The sequence below is a fragment of the Pezoporus flaviventris genome, unplaced genomic scaffold (assembly GCF_033815535.1).
Source record: "Pezoporus flaviventris isolate CSIRO_AGI_PZ_B2104156 unplaced genomic scaffold, CSIRO_AGI_Pfla_v1 ptg000081l, whole genome shotgun sequence".
NCBI classification, from domain to species: Eukaryota; Metazoa; Chordata; class Aves; order Psittaciformes; family Psittacidae; genus Pezoporus; species Pezoporus flaviventris.
Window position 1 is genome coordinate 2,273,065 of NW_026892629.1, and position 17,199 is coordinate 2,290,263.

The 17,199-nt window shown below is 40.7% G+C and overlaps 1 protein-coding gene across 1 annotated transcript; it reads left to right on the plus strand.

Annotated features, from left to right (window-relative positions):
- Positions 1–2,255: 2,255 nt before the first annotated feature.
- Positions 2,256–7,349, plus strand: LOC133280331 (trace amine-associated receptor 5-like). Its single transcript, XM_061474966.1, is given in 1 exon segment — positions 2,256–7,349. A coding segment is annotated over 1 exon segment (1,002 nt). The 5' UTR covers positions 2,256–2,923; the 3' UTR covers positions 3,926–7,349.
- The last annotated feature ends 9,850 nt before the right edge of the window (positions 7,350–17,199 follow it).

Below are 17,199 nucleotides of genomic sequence, written 5' to 3' on the forward strand. Positions count from 1 at the left end.
TGGCATACTAGGCTGCATAGTACATTCAACAGAAGTTGAGTTTGAGACTATCCAGCAGCTTTGTCTGAAGAATGAAGGGTAAATGCAACAAACATCCTGAGTATCATTGCATTTTTTATTTTATGATAGCATCCTTACATTTGGAACTGGTATATTTTAAATGCTCTTCTTGTTCCAAAGAATAAAGACCTACATTGTCACTATTTGAGCCTTCTCTTAATAGTGAACTGATCTTTTTTCCCATGACCAGATGAGAAGGCAGGGGAAAAAATGCAAACCAATTCCAACAAGTAATGTGAACAGAAAGGGCAAGCTGAGATCATTTAGTTTCATGTTGTTCCTTTCAGGGGTGGTGATAATCACTTCAGAAGCATCATGACAGATACCTAGCTAGACAGGTTAACTATTTCGACAAGACATGATTGTACCTGGAATTTCAATGACAAAGTACTTCTATAAGAATTATACTTTATTACATACAAAATACAGGAAGAATTAAAACTAATGAAAATGTCAGAGCATCAAGAACAAAAACTCTATTGTTAATATCAAGAGCTATTTAAAAGCCTCTGACAATCTTAATATAAATGATCACTTATTAAAATGTGGAAACGGGGAAACGGGAAAAGGCAAAAAAAACCCAACCAAACTCTGAAGTTTTAGAGCAAGTCTCCAGCTAAGCACAGTGTTTCACAGAACTATGCCCAAGCAATACCTTTTTGCACTGGGGTATTTAATACTGTGGAAATGCTGCCTTAAATTGTTGTTGAAGCAAAACTGAAAAAAAAAAAAAAATCTTGCTCTTGCTCTTGTAGGAGTTTTTCAGTTCCTATTCTAATAGCTGCTGTACATGTCCTGATATAAAACAGAATGATAGGGAAATCGATGCTGACTTTTGATCTTTCTCATATTAAAAATTCAGTCTAAACAATTGCCTCAGTGTTATTCTAACAGTCTCTCTGGTGGGCATCAGCAGCCTTTGGCACAGTGTATCTGAAAAGCATCAAGAGAGATACGAGGGTAGCTGGGCAGCAGGCAACCTCTTAACCTAAGAAACTCAAAGTAGGGAAGATGAAGGATGGCGGTCATATTGGAGACCTTGTAAAATAACTAATTGCAAAGCAGGGAAGAAGAGGACAAGTTCTGAGAGATGTACCATCAGAGTCCCTTAAGGAACTTGTATGAGATTGCCCTGACTGAGCAGGAGAAGAGAGTGGAGGATCTGAGCATCAGGAAAACATTCACTGAGAAATGGGAAGTTTGTTTTGAAACCCCATATCTTGCCTAAGATGAAAAATTTAGGACTTTCCTGAGTGATATTTGTCTCTGTAATGTCAATGTTAAAACGGACCATTGTGTCAAAGGAATGTCACAAAATCATCCAGGAGTGAAAGCTGCTGAATCCACCTCTTCTGCCAACTTATATTGCAGACTAGAAATGGGGACTGCTATGGGGAAGCAAGGAAAATCCACAGGTATCTGATGTACCTCCTTCTGGTGTGAAAGGCATGGTTTTAGGGAGACTGAGGCTTAGGAACAGGCAAGGAAATCCTCCACAGGGTGAGAGTCACTGATGCCCCCCAGGATGAGCTGGCATTAACTGTGTTTTCTTGAAGGAACACACAAAGAAAGAAAATTCACAGCAAACACTGATGTAAATCTTTAGAGTTTCAATAGCAGCTGAGCACATGTGCATTTAAACTTCTTCTTAGAAAATGGCAATTTTTTTGCCAAATACACAACAGTCTCGCTGTGCCCCTAAGGCACATTAGTCACCTATAGGGACTCTATCTGGTTTATATGACATCTCATGCTTTCCACTCAGGCAGTAGACATGTAGATAGAAAAGGATTTCTGTCCACTGTAGTACAGCTTTCATTCTATGAAAAGAGAAATTTTACTGCAAGTATTCCTGATTTTAAAGTTTATGGAAATACAGTTGAGAAGTTTGCTATTATGTTTTGCTGCTGCTGGGAAGGATAGGAAAAGTGGGAATAATTTCCATCTATTATATCAATCATTTCAAGAACAAAAATACATATAGTACCTATAGATGAGTATGTGTTTAACTGTAGTTGTCTTACTGTCAAAAATCATATAATTCAGTTATCTGATTTGTTTAAAAGACTACTGGAATAATCCATTATAATACATTAATATTGTATGTTTCTTGCAGTTCAAATAAAAAAATTGTATACCTTAAAACTTAAATAGCAGTTTCATAAGTAAAAAGCAAGGGCAATCTTTAGGGCATATAACAATATTTCTGTTTGCCTTGCCTGTTCATGTCATCAGCACAGTGGATATCGACATATATCCCCATAGCCAGAACACTATAAAATGAGCCACTTGGCCTGAGGAGTTTGCCTTTGCAATCAGATATTACTTTGTTTAGAATTATCACTTCACAGTTTCTACTTAATAAAAAGATCCATAATTAAATTGGAACTTCTTTTTCATGGAAATTCAAAAGAACTAGTGTACCATTATACTAGAATAAGCTTTCAAATCCCTTAAGGAGCTTTGGTTTGCAATACCTGTTACTCAGCACTGGTTTTCTTTCTAAGGCAGACCTTTTCTTTATTGACTGCTTGTTCACAAACCTCTGTATTTGCTGCATTTCCTGCACTATTCATGGTATTGGCTGAAAGAAAACCAAGATGTAATATAAAAATGTTGCCACAAGAATTGAATACATTGATCCGGAGCTGCTTTATTTCAGTAGAGATATAAAGCAGATAAATCAGGCTCATTTTTTCACTTGAAATACAGAAACTGCCTGATGGTTTTAATAAAAGTATTTGATTAAAAGACATCTCTCCTTCTAATCTGCTTTTTTATCACCTTTTTTCAGGTTAGTCATTTGGCACCTCTGCTGGGAGGTGAATCCTTTTCCAGGTTTGTGGCAGAGCTGGGGGAAGCAATGGGACGTGGGCAGGCTGGCGTGAGTTCACCCCAGAGTCCCAGTGCTAAGGAGGAGATGCTCGTCACCTTGTGCTACGAGGTGAATGGCTCCTGCTACAGGACCTTATACCCCTTTGGAGTCCAGCTGGCCATTTATGTGGCCTGTGCCTTGGGCACACTGATCACGTTGCTGGGGAACCTCCTTGTTGTCATCATCGTTTTCCATTTCAAAGTCCTGCACACGCCCACCAACCTCCTGATTCTCTCCCTTGCCCTTGCTGACCTCCTCCCGGGGCTGACTGTGCTTCCCTTCAGCACCATTCGGTCTGTAGAGAGCTGCTAGTATTTTGGAGATGACTTCTGTAGGCTGCACACATTTCTGGACACAGTCTTTTGCTTGACCTCCATATTTCATCTGTGTTTCATTTCCATTGATCGGTACTGTGCTATCTGTGAACCTTTGCTCTACCCCACCAAGTTCACCATCAAAGTGGTCTCCATTTACATTGGGGTGGGGTGGGCAGTGCCTATGACTTACAGCTCTATCCTCCTCTATACTAAAGCTATTGTAGAAGGACTGGACCATTTCTTGAAAGACATGCCCTGTATTGGTAGTTGTCAGCTGCTGTTCAACAAGCTCTGGGGGTGGTTGAACTTCCCAGTATTTTTCTTCCCTTGCATAGTAATGATAGTTTTGTATGTAAAAATATTTACTGTGGCTAACAAACAAGCCAGGCTGACAAACAACATGAGTAAAAGTACTTTGTCTCAGCTACACGTGGGAGCATCTAAGAGTGAAAGAAAGGCAGCAAAGGCTCTTGGGGTAGCTGTAGGAATCTACCTCCTGTGTTGGTTTCCCTTTACTATTGACACTATGGTAGACAGTCTTCTGGATTTCATTACCCCCCCAGATCTGTTTGACATCCTAATTTGGTTTGCTTACTTCAATTCTGCCTGCAATCCCTTGATCTATGTATTTTCCTACCGCTGGTTCAGGAAAGCTGTAAAACTAGTCTTTTAACTCATGGGATCTTTTGCTCCAGAACATCTAAGTAGACATGTACCAGCAATGACCAAAGCTTTCATATGCACTGTAGAAAATATTGTAGGCTATTTCATACATATAGATTCTCATGAATATTCTTCAACATCCATTTAGCTAGTATTTCTTTTCTTATTTTATAACATTTTTTAACAGTTGGCTCGGGCACATCCGCAATTTAAATACACATGCCATTCTGTGACTCACCTTCCACAACACATGGCAGACACACCTTATTAAGGTCTTGCACTATGTGATTCCAACAAGCGTTTGAAAATCAGCTGTAGCAAACTCCAAAGAAGACCTTGTCCACACTATTCTTCAGTTACACCACTATTTTTTACACTATTTTTCTAGCCCAAGGGGTGCGCCCCTGTGCCAATGGCTACATATGGGAGATACTATTCTGAATTATGTTTACTGAAACCCATAGAATGTGTGCCTGCTTGATCTGTGTGTGCAAGGAGGACACTCCTTAACTATGAACACCCTTTTCGCCTTGCTCTGTATCTTTTCTACTCCTACTGCATAAAGGCAGGGAGAAGAAATGGGAAGAGGACATGGAATGCACAGCATACCCCAACTCCAGATACCAGTAGGTGTCATGATGTTTTATGTTTTGTTCTTTTGTCTTCTTTTCCCTGACAATCCTGAGACTCCACATGCTCTTTTGTTTGCTTGCTTCCAAAGAAATGAGTATGTCTGCTTACAGACACAACATATGCCTACACACTTGGGTTGTGCAAAAAATGCCAGCATAGGTTCTCAGTTTACATCAGCTATCTTTATATGCTTTCACAAGGCCAATTTTAAATCTGTAGATGCTGGTAAATTGAGACCTCTGTTTAACAGCAAGCTGCATGTTGAAGTTCTGTACTATTCATAAGAAAGTTATTTTCTACCTCATTATTATTAACATTTTATCAGAAAAAAAAAGTGCTAAGCAGTAGTGACTCTTCTATACAAAATTAACAAGCAGCCCAATAGCAGCTCTAATAATTTTGTCTTCTTTTTCTGTTAATGGTATGTAAAACTGTTCTAGGTTTGAAAGTTGTTAAAATATTTAGTGCCTTCTAAAACAGCTCATTCCATCTCGTAGTCAGCTGCATATTTTCTGAGTGACAAACACAAAGAGAACAGACAACACAAAGCATGCAACTAACAGTAAGAAACCAGCAGATGCCCCATGGCCTACTGAAAAAAGTGGATAGTTTTTCACTGGGTGCTGCAGACAGTTGAATCAGGCCCCACGTGTGTAAGAACAAAAGAGAGGAATTGTGCAGCAGATATTCTGTGGGAAATCATTGCAATACTGTGATTCTTGTAGCAGCTGCCTGTTTTAATGTATGCAATAAACTAAATGGTAAAACCTTTTTCCCCTCTTTTTTATCTTATCATTATGCTTTTTGCATGGCAAGAAAGTTTCCTCTACTAGTACAAACGAGCTATAGCTTTGGGATGTTGTAATCTGTTCTGATATCTGTTTATCTCAAACTCTTTGGTTTTAACCATAATCTTAAGACCCCAGTCAGAAAAAATACCGGTATTCAAAATATTTAACACTAAAGCATATGTATGGAGGAAGGAGATGAGAAAGAGGGCCTGTGTTATTTTCAGGGGTGTCCTGAATAGAAAGTGACTGTAAAATGTTGGTGTTTTTAAACTGGGACCTTTATGAAGCCTTATGTCTGGAGTTGGAGTGTCACGCAGTCCCACTTCACTCTCTCAGTGTCCAGTTTGCTGTATTAATCTTCACTGCTTCTTAGGACAAAAGCCACGGCTACTTCTGCTGTTCCTCTGTTTGCTCATGCTGTAGCAGAAGGCAAAAATCTGACCCTTACTTCATATAGCTGTAGATTTTTGACAATAAAGGTACCAAACCCAAGCAACCAGGCTAAAGAGTGAAAGGCAGGATCGGATTCTTAGAAAAATTCAGGTCCTAAATTACTATAGAAACATATAGGGAAGCTGTGGTACATCTTGAAAGACCTGGACTGTGGGACGAGTTTTTAGATTAAGACTCTTAAATTTAATGTGATGGGTAGGTGTTTATAATTATGGTAAAAGCCTATGCACTGATGATAGCATAGCCAGAATGTCTTTCCAAGCTCAGGCTGTAGTTAGTGAATACTAACAGGATATGAATCATTTGTCTAGTGACACCTAAGATGCCTTAGGCAACCTGCTACATCTACATGGGATAGCATCCAGCACCAATGAAGCAGCATTTAGACAGGGCACATCTGGGAATCTAAAATTGCACTAGATATTCAGCTGTGGGGCACTGAGCTTAAACAAGGCATGTAATAGAAGTTTAGACATTTAGCTATATAGAAATCTGCAAGTCTCAAATTCAGTCAGGTTGTAGGAGCACCTTAACAACATCTTTCAATAATGCCTTTTGCTCTGAACTCACTGCAGCCAAAGCAATAGAGAAAGTGAACTTCCACTGAGTTTCTAGTTGTTTTTTGATATATTTTCTATGGGTCTTCAACAGATCACAGAGGGTATTTGCCATGAACACACTTAACTGGCCACTTCTTTTTGAGCCTCACCATATAATATGTCTTTATAGTTTTCTTCTGTTGAAGTGGATGAGCCTTATTCTCCTGATGGGTTACCACCACCTATGCCACTGTACAAGGACTATGCCATAACACCGTGTGATTGTTGCTACATCTCCTTTTTGGCTAAACAGCAGGCAGGAATTACGGAGAAAGGCAAAAACAGAGCCCAGAGGACTGATTTGTACAGTGACAGTGGCAGAGCAAGCAAGTGAGAAGGAAAAGCTGCTAAAACTCTGGAAGTAGCCAGGATTGCTTTCCCCATTTTCTGACACCACATTTCACAACTATCACTAAACAATATATTCAGCATCCTTATAACTCCCAATCTGCCCTTGCTTTTGATGTCTATTTGGTTTATCTATCCAAATTCTGTTAGGATCCCTTTGAATGATTGTTTGTTTTTTTCTTCTCCATGGTTTCAAAAAGCAATGAAGATAATTATGAATTATAAAATGAAAACAAGGAGGTGCTGTAAGATGATGAAGATTAATTGTTCAACAATGACCTCATTTTCCAAATGAAAACCGATCAGATTGTATCAGAGCTAGTTGCTGACCTCAAAGTCCATAAATACTCTTATTTTTAATATATTTCCTTCTGTGGACCTGTATTTCTTCATCTGAACAATATTTCACCATTTAACTGTATGTCATTTATAACTCTTTGTAATTTCAAAATGGTCTGGCTGAAGTTAGAAAGATTATGTATTTGTAGGCAGTACTTAATTAAAGACTGGGCTTTGAAACAATAATGTCATCTCATTTCATTATGAAAGTATAATACAGTCTTTGAAACTTAAAGGAAGTTTCCTGGGTTGGTTGTTTTTTATTGTTTTTATTTTTTATTTTTATTTTTTTTTTAAACATTATCAATATTGAGCACAAATATTTTCTGTTTATTTAAAACATTCTAACATGTTAATTACTGCTGCTAGAGAGAAAGTACCAGACTAAATAACATGCAAATAGCCAATGCATTTAAAAAAAAACCCAACAGACAAAACCACAAACAAATAGGTTTTACAGGCCATTCTGCAATATAATTAATCCATTAGCTTGTCCAGGCTGGAAACCATCATCCGTCATAATTTTGTACAGCATGGGGTGTAATAGAAACCTAATCTCATTTCAGGTTCTGAAGCAGATATTTTAATTAAATTAGCAAATGGAGATGATAACAACAGTAACGGGAATTGTTCCTGATGGTGGAATGCATCAGTAACAACCACCTGGGAAGCTCTGCCAGTCAGTTTGCTATTGGTACCAAACACTGGCAGCATTGCTTTTCCTATCAAAAGTTAAAGGCATGCAAGTAAAATGTGATAGCAGACAGTGAAACTCATCCACAAGGTAAATTAGAAAAACACATAGGAATCGCTCACACCTTGAAAAGAGGACACTCAGCAGGAATACAAGGGCAGGGTTGGGCTGATTCCCCTTCATTTCATCATGCATTGTGCAGGCACAGGGAGCTGGACGGAAATGAGTGCCTCATTTCTATGTTACCGGTAGCCCCTGATGCTTGTGACACCCATGCTGCTGGGCTGATGTGCCTGTCAGTTCAGCGCCAGGGCAAGAGCAGGAGATGGTAGACAGAAATATATTCAGAAAGGTGGAGTGGATTCAGATTCTGGGCTAGGAGTAAGGTGTGCTCTTTCAAAATCACACTATGTTGGTGTTGTTTAACTTCCAATTCTTTCAAACATCAGGTACCATACTGAGTATGGATCTTCAAACAGTATGTGTTTGAAATGACATCTCCTTAAGTTTTAAACACAGCATCAGAATATAATTGGCAAATACTCTGATCTTCAGTCAGTGAATGTTCAGAGCATCCTCTGTGGTATGCTGAGCCTATGAACCGCATAGCAGGTTTCAACATTTTCCCCTTTCTTTCCCCAGAGCTTTCCCCATTTCATTTAATCAATTGAAATCTAATCATGCTCCAAAAGCAACAGGAAAGGTAAGCAAATATGTAAGTCTGTCCCCAGTCCGCAGGTAACTCTCTAGAAAGAAGCCAATGAGTTTAGAGACAGAATTGTTTGGCAGCACTCCATTTCAGCACCTCTGACAATAACAATTAAAGGCTGCTTCTTTACAGTTCCTGTCCATACACCACTGCTAGCAGAGGAAAGCATGCAGAAAATAGAAGGAATCCTCCTGCTTCATTTAAAGGGTAAAACAGAGCACATTCTCACAGTCAACGGCTTTTCTATAGGAGTTAAAAATTTTCTAAGGACGTACTGCACTCTTAGCAGTATCTGATCAATAAGTATGACATTATGGCTGGTCTATTAACTGTATCTTCATAATTATATTATTATATTGAAGAATATGAAAATATTATTATATTTTCCTGGTATAGACAAGATTTTAAAGAAAATTTTGTTTTATAATCCAGCTTTTCCTTCCAGGCTGTAATATGCTTGCTGCCACCAGTTACTTTTAAGAATTGCATCACAAAGATCTTTAGTTATTTAACAATAAAAGGTGAATGCTGAAGATAAGTGAGTTGACAGCAGGTGAGCACCAGCATTTTGTTCATAAAACACCCAGTATCACTAGGAAAGCATTTGGATACCTCTTTCAAATGAACATTGATTAGCAATGTCTGTGCATTACCTCCAAAAAAAAGTACCAAGAGCAGTTATCGGCAGATAAAGTATTCTCACTGATGAAGGGAATTATTGATTAATGGAAAGTACATATTTTAAATCAGATAGCAAAAGATGTATTATTTTCTGGAGAAAATCTGACAGCGAGCTCAGCTAAAGCTTTGTAAATCAGGAGTGACTGGGCTCAATCAATAAAATTTATATGACAAATGTTTGGAGACAAAAATCAAGGTGAGGCCTTAATTCAGAAGGGACGTGCATTATACTCTCATTAGCACACCATGTAGTGGAATCATCTTGGATCAGCTTCAGTATGCCAACAGCATGGATGAAACTCCTGCGCATGTAGAAAGTAAAATCATTGCTAATGTGTACAACATTTCTGAAGCAAATATGCATATCAAGAATGTATTTTTTCCTTAGTAACTTTAATTTATGAAAGTGAGATTTCCAAGCATCAATTAACATAAGAACTATACATAGGCATATAAGTCTCCGAGGTTATTTTGCCTCTCCTTTCAGCAAGCTTTGAGACACAGGAGGAGCCACCTATGTAAAGGGTAGTCTTATCTACTACAGGCCTTTAGCTTCACTCTATTGTGTTGACAGCTTAATGCGCTTTACTATTAGTGTGATTTGGTTAGGTTGTTATTAAGGTTTCCACTGCTCTATTTATTTTTAAGTATTAGTGATGACCAAGGTCTATGCTGTGGCGAAATAAACTTGCACTTCCCAAGTTTTGCAGCCCTTCCCTAGAGCAGCTGGTCTTTGTGGAGGAGACAGTGTTCCCAGCAATTACGTCCTGTGCGCTGTTTACTCTGTGGGATTTAATGCACATGGGGCATCCTGCAGATGACACAGTCCAACCCAGGGCACTGTGGAACACCAGGGTCTGTAATTTTCCTTTTGGAGAGCCAGAGAGGATGCAGAAGCACCTCGGCTGCTATGCAGATGGCCTCGAGGCTCACCCCTGCCCCTTCTTCTCAGGTACCTGGGTCAGAAGGAGACTGGGATTTGTATGTCTCTGCTTCCTATAGCTTCCTAGTGCCCTCACATCCACGCGTGGCCTGCACCCCCTGTCCACCCAGCCCAGGACTGGCAGCCATGGGAATACACCCTACACTTTTCCTTGTTCCTGGAATGGCTTGCCCCTTTGCCCAGCTAAATATTCTAAGCCTCTACATTTAAAGACACCTTTAAATATATCGGTAATTTCCTACTCACTTTATTCTAAGTGTCTGCTCCCATTTAGAAATGATCAAAACTGAAGGCAGTGTTTCAGCGCGGGCTGTTAATGTAGTAACATTGGATTTTTCCCTGTAATATTGTTTCCGTAGTCATGTTTTCCCCTTAATTTCTGAGGCGACAGCACCTTTTCTTTAAACTACACTTCCCCCCCACTCCCCAGTTTTTCCACCCCCACAGGGCTGCTGACAGCTCAGGGCTGCCCCGCTCCTCCTGCTCCACCTGTCAGCGGCGAGCCACCGCCCGCAGGCCGGGGAGGAGCCGGCTGCGAGGGGCCGCACCAGCAGCGCCGGGCGGGCTGCCGTGGCCAAACCCCGCCCGCCCGTTCAAGCCGGTGGGCGGGCAGTGGCGTGGCCCTGCCTCCCCAAGCCTCAGCCGTCGCGGCTGGCGGGGTGGGGGGGCTTATTCCCGCCCTGTCGCCGTCAGCAGTGATCTCTGGGTCCTGGTTCGCCAGGGCTGGGTAAGAGCAGCGAGAACTGTGTTGCGGCTACGGGGCGTGCTTGCTGCCCTCCCGGAGGGAGGGAAGGAGGGGGGGTCGGGGCGGTGTCCGTCCGTCCGCCCGGGAGGGGCTGCCAGCAGAGGGGAGCCTCTGGGAGGGCGGTGGACGGAGTCGAAGCGCCCCGCAGGACCTCGCTAGGGTCGGGGCCGCCACCCTCCTCAGTCCCGGCCTGGTGCTGCCGTCCGGCCTGAGTAGAGCGGGGCGGCTGCGGGCGAGCGGGGCGGCCAGGGCCGGGACTGCGGGGCGGGCGTGGCTTTGGAGTGCGGCCGCTTGTGTCAACACCGCCCGGGTTCCTCCACGCCCGTCCGGTGACATGCCCCTGGTAGCATGGGTTTAGGCTTGCCGCTGCCCGTGATGCTCCGAGGGGAGACTCGGGGCCTGCAGCCAGCGTTTTATATGGAATTGTAGGGTAGGATGGTCACCTTCGCCATGTTGAAACGCCCTCCCTGCTATTCCAGATCCGAGGTGAGGAAAGCATGTCAGCAGGAGGAAGGGAGATTGTAAAAATCACTAGTGTAAATAGCGAGCCTGGGTCTGGTGTGTCAGGCCACTGGCCCAGCCTTGTTACTGCTTTGCTGGTGAAACTCTGCTGCATCAAGAACGGCCACTTCTTCAGACTGTAGAAGGAAGTGAAAGGTTTTGCTCTGCTTTGCACCTTAATTGCAACTCAGTGATAGAGCCCCAGGATACTTTGCTGGAAACGATATGCTTCTGCGTTGTGACCCCCTCCACTGATGAGCAAGCCGTGCAAAGGCAGAGAGCCATGCTGACAGGGTGAACAGAGCCCTCCTTACCCATCATCATCAAGGTGTGCACTTTGCTAGCAGTGCAGCCTTTCTGGGAGTTTGTGTGAGTGCTGTTAATAAGAAAGAAACAGGAGGGAAAAAAGTTAAAATATGTTAAAGTTAGAAGAAAGTGATGCTAAATGGTGGCATTGTTATAAACTGTAATTGTGTTCCATTCATGAAGGCATCTCTTGTAGTCTTGTGTCACAATATTAAGTAGCACTCTTCTTGGTGGCTTATATTGAAGTGAAACTCTTCGGAGGAGGAAGGCAGGGCGGGGAAGTGACTGTGAACTATATGTAGTCATTAGTATCCTGGCAGGCCTCAGAGAGACTAAGCATCCAGCGCAGTCAGATTTTGTGCAAATAACTTCTCTCTCTGTGTACTTGATCTGAACATTTGGGTCAAAGTGAACAAGCTGCTGTTAGGGAGATTTTGGTGTGAACACATAGCATGCTAGATGCCCTGGAGTTCTAATCCAACAGGGAGATGCTGTTTGTCTACCAGCTGCAAAAGCTTGCATGGAGCAACCTGATCTAGTGGAGGGTGTCTCTGCCAATAGCAGGGGGGTTAGAGCTAGATGATCTTTGAAGTCCCTTCCAACCCAGACCATTCTATGATTCTATAAAAGAAACTTGGCATTTCAAAACACTCATTTTGGGTCCAATTTTTAGCCCTTCAGTTGCTCCTCTCCCCAGTAGTTCCAGTGTTCATTTTCCTATTCCTGCTTCGCTGTTAGGCCTCGAAATGCTTTGTGCACTCCTAGGAAGTATAATTCCCTTACCTAAGGTACTTCCCCAAGACCTAGTATGTTCTGTTAGGCTTGTGAAAGCTATGTGCTTCCTTCACCTAGTTCATTATAAGTATCAGTGTGGGCAAATCAGAGAATGATAAGCGTATTCTTATTTTAGCCAGGTATGATATGCAGTGGTGATGTCTTAGGCCTAATATATTTCAGGATTCTGTATTTTAGTTTGCCACACTGGTCAGTCTTGAATGCCACTGCTTTAAACAGAATTGTTTCTGGGGAAAATTACTAAAACACTGACCAGTGGCACAGTCAAATTTTTTTTGCTTGTTTACCTTCTAAGAAAAAAGTACTTCTAGCCATTATGTAGCATAGCTTGGTTTTTTCAGCATTGCTAATGTGGCAAGGCTGAGGGAATTGGGCAGAGTGTAATAGAAAAATACCTTTTGGTGTCTTTTATGTTAGTGTTGGTGCAGTAGAGCAAACAAAGTTTTAAATCAACTTCGCTTGCTTTTCCCTACCCTATATGGATTTAAGTTTGTCTTCTACCTGAAACTAGATGATAAAAGAAAATCTGGAGCCTTTTTTTAAGAAGACAGGAAGGATTTAGTTTTATTGCTATTTTGTTTGCATGTCTATTCTGCTCCACAATTGGTTTTGTATTATGGAAGCCCCAGCCTGCTCTGGGGCAGTGGACCAGGATTCTAGCACATTAGAAGCTATAAAAGCACAAAATGGAAAGTACAATCTCTGTCTTTAAATATTTTAGCCTAATAAAAGGGGAGAAAAGTAGACAAATTCAGAAATGAAACTGAACCTCCCTCATCCCCATTAGAGAAAATAATGACAGTTTTAATACTCACCTCTGTGTTACTAAGTCAGTTTCTATGAGTTGGTTCTGAGTATGCCTCAAGTGCTGGAGCAGAGTACTTCCTGCATACAGTCTACCCTTTATTACAAGACTTTTTTGTTTGTTTTAATTTTCTTTTTAAGATTAATTTTACCTGCTACAAAGTTACTGCTAAAATCAAGAGCAGATGCTGCTGTCTGAAGATGATAATGTGTTTGGGTTGCCTTAGGTAGGTGCCATAGGTCACTCTGTAGATGCACCTTGTCTCATCTCAGTATTTGGGTGGTAAAACGAATGCAGTGTTGCATTGCAGAAATCTTACTAATCATGGCTGTTACCATGATACAAATTTTGTGTAGCTAACATTGTGACTGGCTGCAATTTTTTTTTTTCCTCAGGACTTTTCAGCAGTTTATCATTTTTGTCTGTGTTTCACCCTGCCTGAAACATCTTGCACTTTTTTTGGTTTTTTTTTGGCAGTAGTTTACAAAGGAAGTCGCATTCAGGAGTTGTTTGGGAGAAGCTTTGTTTCTGTGACCTTTTTTTAGGAAAAAAAAAAATAAAATTAATGACGTACAAGAAAGCCCCATGACTTGTCTATGGATATTTAAAGGCATAAGATCCTAATTCAGATCAGACTTAAATTTTCAGGCATTTCTATGGAATGCAGCTTGTACTTTTTGCTTTCTGTGAAGTTAAGGATCCATGTAAACGTTTCTAAGTCCTGATGCTAAAACACTGCTTAAGCGGTAAGTGTAAGGGTTCTTACCCTAATGTATATAGGCTAGACTTGTAGAAGGAAAACTCTTAGAATATCTAAATAAGAAAATACAAAATAGATAGGATGGTTACTAATGGTATCTGACCAGAGCCTGCAAGACACTTAGGTGACTGCAGCTGAGGTCTGATGTGCTGCGCTTGCCATGTTGCATCCTTATGTCCTGATGGAGTTTTCAAGAAATGTACAGGGGAGCTCATCAGTTGTGGAGTCCCCACTTTCTTGTCTCTGCATTCAGCAATGATCTGACTGGACGTAGCCAAAGGAAAACTGGATTTTTTTTTTTCCAAGTCTGACAAACACTCTCTAGAAAACATGTTGGTGTTTGAGTAATTCAGCACGAACTAGCAAAGGGTGTGTGAGTGGACATAGGGTGTTTGTTTCAGATGCACATGTTGCTCTCAGAACTAGAATGAAGAAGTTCACACTTCCTGTTTAAAAAATAAAATAATTTTTTTTTAAAGATGCAAAATTTTCCCTCTCTTTGGACTGTTCAGTTTGTTTTTTCTTGACTTGGGGAGTTTGTGGTAAAGACGGGGAAGTGATGAGAGGTGATGGCTGACCCCTTACCTCTCTTTCTGTCTGTTCTCCAGACCAGTAGCTTAGTCTGTCACCAGCCTGCATTATTAACATACTTGGAAATGGCATTACTGGTGGAAGAATTTGTATAGAGTAGAACAGCCCTGAATTTACACTGCTATCCTACAAATTTACTATAAACCTCAACTGAAATATGTGTGTTGATACAAAGAATTGTGCCAACAATTAGAGGGATCTACATGTGCAGACAAAAAGCTAAACTATAACCCCATGGACTTTGCAATCTATTATGTGAACATCCTCTCCTTATGTGTTGTGTTTGGCTGCCCAGCTGTGTAGCTAGAAAGTTGAAAAGCTTAGTCTCGGGTATTGTACAAACTGTGCGTTTGTCAGTATAGTGCAGTATAACTTGCTTAAAGGTTCTTATGGTTAGCTGTAGAAATTTTAAAAACAAAAAGTCACTGTTTTTGTCAAGACTTGGATGAAATATTCTGTTGATTGTAATTCTCTTGATTGTAATGCTGTTGCTGAGAACAGTGAATGCAAACATGAAGGGAGTAAAGACAATTGTGAAGGAACACTTCAGTTAGTTCTGTAGCCATTCCACACAAAGTAATTTGGTCTTTTGCTGTCTTTTCTCCCAGCAGGTACATTTTAGTGTTTAACTTTTAACATTAAATATTATATTAAGCTAAGAAGTATTTTTAGCCAGTGCTGACTTTGTAGATAGCATGATACCAAGGTGTTAAGAGATAGTCATACCTTTTAAAAGAAACAATGTCAACAGTTCTGAGAAATCTTTTTCAAACTAACTTCTTTTAGGTTTGTTCTTATTTTTATTTTATGCCTCTGAATGTGTTTTCTACTAAGTTGATAGAATTTCCATACTCAGCCAATACACTAAGGCATAAAGCGATTTTATTTGCTGTTAAAGTTTGCATGGGTTTGATCTTACAATACAAACTCAACTCAGTATTACCTATAGTCTTCATAAAGATTAAGAGTTGTTATGCCAGCCTTGGGCCAGATAAGTGGGATTTAGGCTGGCTGGCTGACTTCAGACTTTAGTCTGTGATGCAAAATAACTTGAATGTGCATGTGGTACAAAGACAGGAAGCGATACTGCAGAAAGATAGCATGACTCACAGGCAGTTGTGCAGCAAGTATGTGTAAGAGTGCAAATACATTCCCTGTATTTTTATATATATATATATATATATGTATATATATATTTAAACAATCATCTGCAGTAAGGTTTTTCATTTTTAGGGAACACACTTCAGCACCTGAAGACTCTAGGCAGGGTTTGGGAGCAGCCATGTCAAAGTCTTTTGGGGTTTGTCTTTATAGTAGCAGCAGCTTGTTCATCCACCACAGAACCTGCAGGGCAACAGGGATGAGCCTGACCTCTGCAGTGACATCCCTCGTGAAGTTCTGGTGGGATGTATCCAGCTAGTGCAATGTCTTGGCACCTCCACTGGAGATCATTTCATATCATGGAGAGATGAAAACAGTCATGTTTTAAACAACCAAGATGTTGCTGTACTGTATTAAAACAGGCATTTCTGAAGGTGAAAGAAAATACTATTTGGCAACAATGACTGTTAATTGTGGTGTGTTTTGGGTTGTTGTTGTTTTGTTTTTTTTTTTTAAATCATAAGGGCTTGAGTTTGCAAACTGTAGCACAGCTGGTATCACACTTGACAAATCAGTTGGCCTTTTTTCATTTCCTTCTTTTCTGTTTAAACATTTAGATGCACTTTCTCTCTCTCCCTGTAACTGGAGTTGTAGCAGTGTCTGTTAACCAGAAGCTGACAGGCCAGGAGAAGAGGACACTGCTTGGAAGGCAGGTGGTTTGGGTTGAAGTGTGGAGAGCCAGTGAAGTTAAAACGTTAAACCCATTAAGGTGATGTGCAGTGGGGTGGAAAAGATAAATTTAAGACTAAGCGCAGCCTGGATGAAATTTTGGGATTCTGTTGCATACACATGGGCTTAATTAGTCTGCATTCTTACTGCAGAACAGGTAAATTGCTAGTTTTGACTTGCAAGTGCGTCCTAAGCTGTTTTGTTAATTTGGATTTACAGTATCTTTACAATATCTAGTTTATGCTGAAATTTGATCTGCATGAATGAAAACCAGGCTAGGACATCTTTAGTAGTTATGTGCTGCTTGATTTTATACATGTGCTTTTAGGGCAAGTGTATTTGTGAGTATTTGTGTGGTCAGATTTTGATCCTTTTGGATAAGGTGTGATAGTTCTGGGTGCAAAAAACAGCCCTAAAAATGCATTTATATACTCAGGTTGTTGAAAAATTAATTAATATTGAGAAAAATGGCAGCTGAAACAGGATAAAGTGGCAGTTCCTAGAATTCAGATGAAACCAGGTTACAGCTAAAACCAAAGTTGGTACAAACGATTGGCGTTTAGAGGGAACTGGGTGTCTCCTTCATTCTGACACCTTGTGTGATATCTGCTGGTTTCCTGGGTTTTGTTATTTGTTCCCCCCCCCCCCCCCCCCCAGCAGTTTATATATGCTAGGTTATATTGATGGGATAAGTGATACATGGTATGGAAATAACCATATAATTGGTTTGGGACGTAATTAAACAGAGGTTTTGGCATTGA